General features: G+C 40.4%; 1 protein-coding gene across 1 annotated transcript in view; it reads right to left on the minus strand.

Moving 5' to 3' along the window:
- Positions 1-4,508, minus strand: part of CCDC6 (coiled-coil domain containing 6) — a 169,134-nt gene that overhangs the window by 59,674 nt on the left and 104,952 nt on the right. Inside the window, exon 3 of the mRNA XM_007958930.2 lies at positions 2,745-2,873. Within this exon, the coding sequence (XP_007957121.1) occupies positions 2,745-2,873 (129 nt within the window). The remainder of the gene's footprint in view (positions 1-2,744; positions 2,874-4,508) is intronic.

The following is a 4,508-nucleotide window of genomic DNA, read 5'->3' on the forward strand; positions in this document are numbered from 1 at the left end:
GTGTCCTAAATGTGGGTATTACAAGAAATTCTAAAGATAAATGGTAAGAATAGAATTTCTCTGAATATGTATAAAATAGCTAAACTGTGAAAACTGAAGTGTTTTTTGTTGTTGTTGTTCTGTTTTGCTTTTCCCTAGAAGTGAAATTGTTTAAGGCCATCATTCATAGTTTTGGGAAACTAAGTACCATTCTTCCTTGATAGAGCTATAGCAGACATGAGAGTAACACAAAAAACAACAGTCAATTGTTGTTGTTGTTGTTACGTGCCATTGAGTTGGACCGACTCATAGAGACCCTTCCTTGGGTTTCCGAGGCAGGATCACTACGGAAATAGATTGCCCAACCTTCCCTCCGAGGAGTGGCTGGTGGGTTTGAACTACCAGCCTATTGGTTAGCAGTGGTGTTAGTTTAATACCAATCCCAACTTTCCCTCAAACCTCAAACTCTAATCATGATTTCATTCTCAGGTAAAATGCTAAACTAGATGACTTAAGAGCCGATCAGCATGGACTAAGGTGCACAACCAAGGCGACGAAGCTGAGATGAACGCGACAACTTTAGCATGAAGGGCTTATACCCAAGCCATCATAACAACCACCAGGGTCTAAATTATAAAAAGCTTGGCAATCTTAATCAATATACTGAATTTTACATGGGAACCCAAGTAGCAGTACACTATGGGCAGCCTTTTACAACTTACCTTAGGAAAAATAAAATTTTAGGACCTTAGAAATGAAGAGATCATTAGGGAACATCTAGGCCAAGAACAGCAGGTACTTTTGCATACTTTTGTCTGACATACCAACTTGGATGGATTGATAATGTCTGCCCAAAGTTCTGTGTAATGAGTGTGAGGCCCAGTATAGATTTTGAAGGCAAGTACTGTGATCAAATACCAACATGTGCCAAGGGCAATGGATTGGACAAAGGGATAGTGCATCTATTACCTCTTAAGGTAATACCTTAAAAGGTGTTAATAGATTTTTAATTTGCCATTCCTGCCTTGATCTGTTCTGCTCTATTTATAAATGGAGCACCTGGGCCCAGAGAAGTCAATGAAATTAATCCAAGGTCATACAACTAGTTAGTGGCTGACCCAGAATGAGAAACAGTCTCTAGCTCAGTATCTGTATAACAAGTCTACTGTCATCAAGTTGTTCCCAACTCAGGAACCCAGAAGTACAGAGTAGAACTGCCCCATAGGGCTTCCAAGGCTGTCATCTTTACAGAAGCAGACTGTCACATCTTTCTCCCACAGAGTGGCTGACGGACTCGAATCATGACCATTTGGTTAGCAGCCAAGCACTTAACCACTGAAGTTGCTAATAACAGTTGGTCCCTCGCTATCTGCAGGATATTTGGTTCCAGGACCTCCCAGCAGATACTAAAATCCACAAATGTTTGAGTCCTCTATATAAAATGGCATAGAGTACAGGCATACCATGGAAATACTGCCCATTCAGTTCCAGACCACCACAATAAAACAAGGACGCAATAAAGCAAGTCACATGGATTTTTTGGTTTCCCAGTACCTATAAAAGTTATGTTTATACCCTATTGCAGGCTATTAAGAGTACAAAATAGCATTGTGAAAAAGTTTGAAATATTGTGAGAATTACCACAATGTGAGACAAACATAAAGTCGAGCCCATGCTGTCGGAAAAATGGTGCTGACGGACTGTTCTACGTAGGGTTGTCACAAACCTTTAATGCAGCATCTGGGAGCATGACAAAGTGGAGCACAATAAAATGAGGTGTATCTATGTTTGTATCCTAAGGCATGTGACTGCTAACCAGAAGTCTGGCGGATCAAACCCACCAGCCACTCCTTGGAAAGAAAGTAGTGATACTGCCTCGGAAACCCAAGGAGGGGTGGCTATGAGTCGGATCCGACTCCACGGCAGTGAGTTTGTTTTTTTTTCATTTATGCTTGTATATAACCTATGTAAATCCTCCTTATTCTTAAAATCATCTCTAAATTACTTATCATACCTAATGCAATGCTGATGCTATGTAAATAGCATTTCACATGCCCTTTTAGCCTTTGAGGGATTGCCTTGACCATCTAATTGCTACCCCCTCTTCAATATTTTTGGGAGTTCTGGTAGCATAGTGCCTAAGGCACTTGACTGCTAACCAGAAGGCTGGCAGTTCAAACTCACCAGCCACTCCTCGGAAGGAAGATGGGGCAACCTACTTCCGTAGTGATACTGTCTCAGAAACCCAAGGAGGGGTCGCTATGAGTCGGGTCCAACTCGATGGCACATAACAACAACAACTTCAATATTTTCAATCTACAGATGGGCAACCCATGGATACGGAGGGCCATCTGTAATTCAAAGAATAACAGTGCTAATTGTTTGTTCTGTAGAACCAAGTTCCACAGGAACTCTGTCTCAGGAAACTTCACAGAAACCATTCCTGTGGTTGAAAACGTATTCTTCCCTCTTTGGTTTGTGAAAGCAACCTAGCATTTCCTGCTATAAATCACTATTTAACATGCCTCCTAGAACTTTATTAATTGTGGCTAACATAAAAAAAAGAGAGAGAGAGAGAAAGTGTGCAAGAGAGTGAGTGGGTACTTTGCAAACCCACCGATGCTTACTTCAGAAATGAAGCCTCCACTTGCAGGGAGAAAAAGCTGAAATATGTTTCACTTACATTCCTCAGGGCATCTTAAAGCTTGAAAGAACAAGTCAATAATGAGGGAGAAAAACATAAAAGGCGAGCTATCGATGCTTACCTGCTCTAATGTAAGCTGCTTAGAAATGGTGTCATTCTCCAGTTTTTTAATTTTCTTCATCAGTTTGTTGACCTGGAATTCTTGCTCCTGTTCGAGATGCTGTTCTAGCTCAGCTTTCTCATGTTGCAACTGGAAAATTAAAGAGACACAGATATGGAAATCAAGATGCTCAAAAGCCATGGTAACACTCACTCCAAAAGCTGGTTACACCAACCAAGAGTCATCATCATAACAGTGACATTACTCATTTCTGCTCATATATTCAAGCATCTACCTAGTAACCTCCACCTCACTGGTTCCTCTAACATAGATAACCAATGATTAGAGGACAAATGCAGACAGGTATCAAGTCACAAATAGAGATTTCAATTTTAAGAGACACAGAAGTGGTTGCCTCCACAGGGGAGAATTGGGAAGCTGAGGAATGAAGTAAGGAAGGAAACTTACTTTTCGGCAAATACCCTTTTGTACCTTTTAAGTTTTATATCCTAGGCTTAAAAATTAATAAATTAAAAAGCAGAAATTTCACACTGTCAGTTTTTATTAGATGAGTTACAGTTTATTTAGTTTTACAAAATGTACGTAGAGAGGCAGGAGTTATCACAATCACAAAATACACTTAGTAAATTATTTAGGATGCTCTTTCACAATATACTAGCATGCATGCTTAGGCTAAAATCACTATAATTAATTACCTTTCCACAATGAGATTGTATATCACACCTCCTACACCTCTCCTAAAAATCAAGGGGAGGCAATCTCTTATTTATGCAATTAAAAGATAAGGTTATGTGGACACATGCAGTTACAAGAGGAGATTTTTAAAAACGTCCACATTTAAAACCACAAGTTGGGAGAAAAAAAAAAAGAAGAAAGAAAACTCAGTTGGACACAGGAGAACTTGGGGTTCTCATTAATTAATGTGTTGCTTCTAGTGCTCTAAATTAGAGATTTTGTTGACCCATAGCAGTGGTTGTGGGAATGACAGTCACAAGGCTCGATGTTTTCAGAACCAAGGAGGGACAAGGTAAAAGCTAATAAAAACAATGAAGCAACAAAGTTTCACTTCTTGGTCCAAGATCACAATGCTCCCTGATTTTACCTTCAAAATAGGCCCTTTTCTTCAGGCACTCACTGAACATTAAGGCAGATGGGATCTTCTCCATTTTAAAACCCAAAAAACAAACTGCGTGCTGTCAAGTCAGTTCCAGCTCATGGTGACACCATGTTTTACAGAGTAGAACTGTGACCTTTCAAAAGCAGATCACCAGACATTTCTTCTTAACTATTAACCTATCAGTTAGTAGTCAAGCCATCTGCGCCATCCAGAACTCCCATCCTCATTTCATTCGTGATATAATAAGTTAATGGACCAAAGCCACACAGCTGGAAAGCCGAAGAACATGGGGCCCACAATTCTGTTCTAAACCCCAAACCAGTGCTCTCCTCTCTGGGTCACTGAACAAACCTGATAGGAGTCAACTTCAGATTCCTGTACCCACTGTGCCTCGCGCATCCTTGGTGTTTGTGAAGTCACATGATTAAACAGAAAAATGAGTCAAATAAATAAATAAATAAACCATCCACGTTCACTCATTATCCTCATACAGGGGATTCTGTATCAGTGTCTAAACCCTCCATGGGGTGCAATGGGCAACTGAGAAAGCCTATCTGGGCCTGATCAACCTCAAAATGCCTCCTGCTAACCCCCTCCAGCTTAGTGGCTAAAGCACTTGACTGCTAACCAGAAGGCTGGTGGTTCAA

The sequence above is a fragment of the Orycteropus afer genome, unplaced genomic scaffold (assembly GCF_000298275.1).
Source record: "Orycteropus afer afer isolate SDZICR_OR568_19922 unplaced genomic scaffold, OryAfe1.0 scaffold00016, whole genome shotgun sequence".
In the NCBI taxonomy this organism is placed as follows: Eukaryota; Metazoa; Chordata; class Mammalia; order Tubulidentata; family Orycteropodidae; genus Orycteropus; species Orycteropus afer.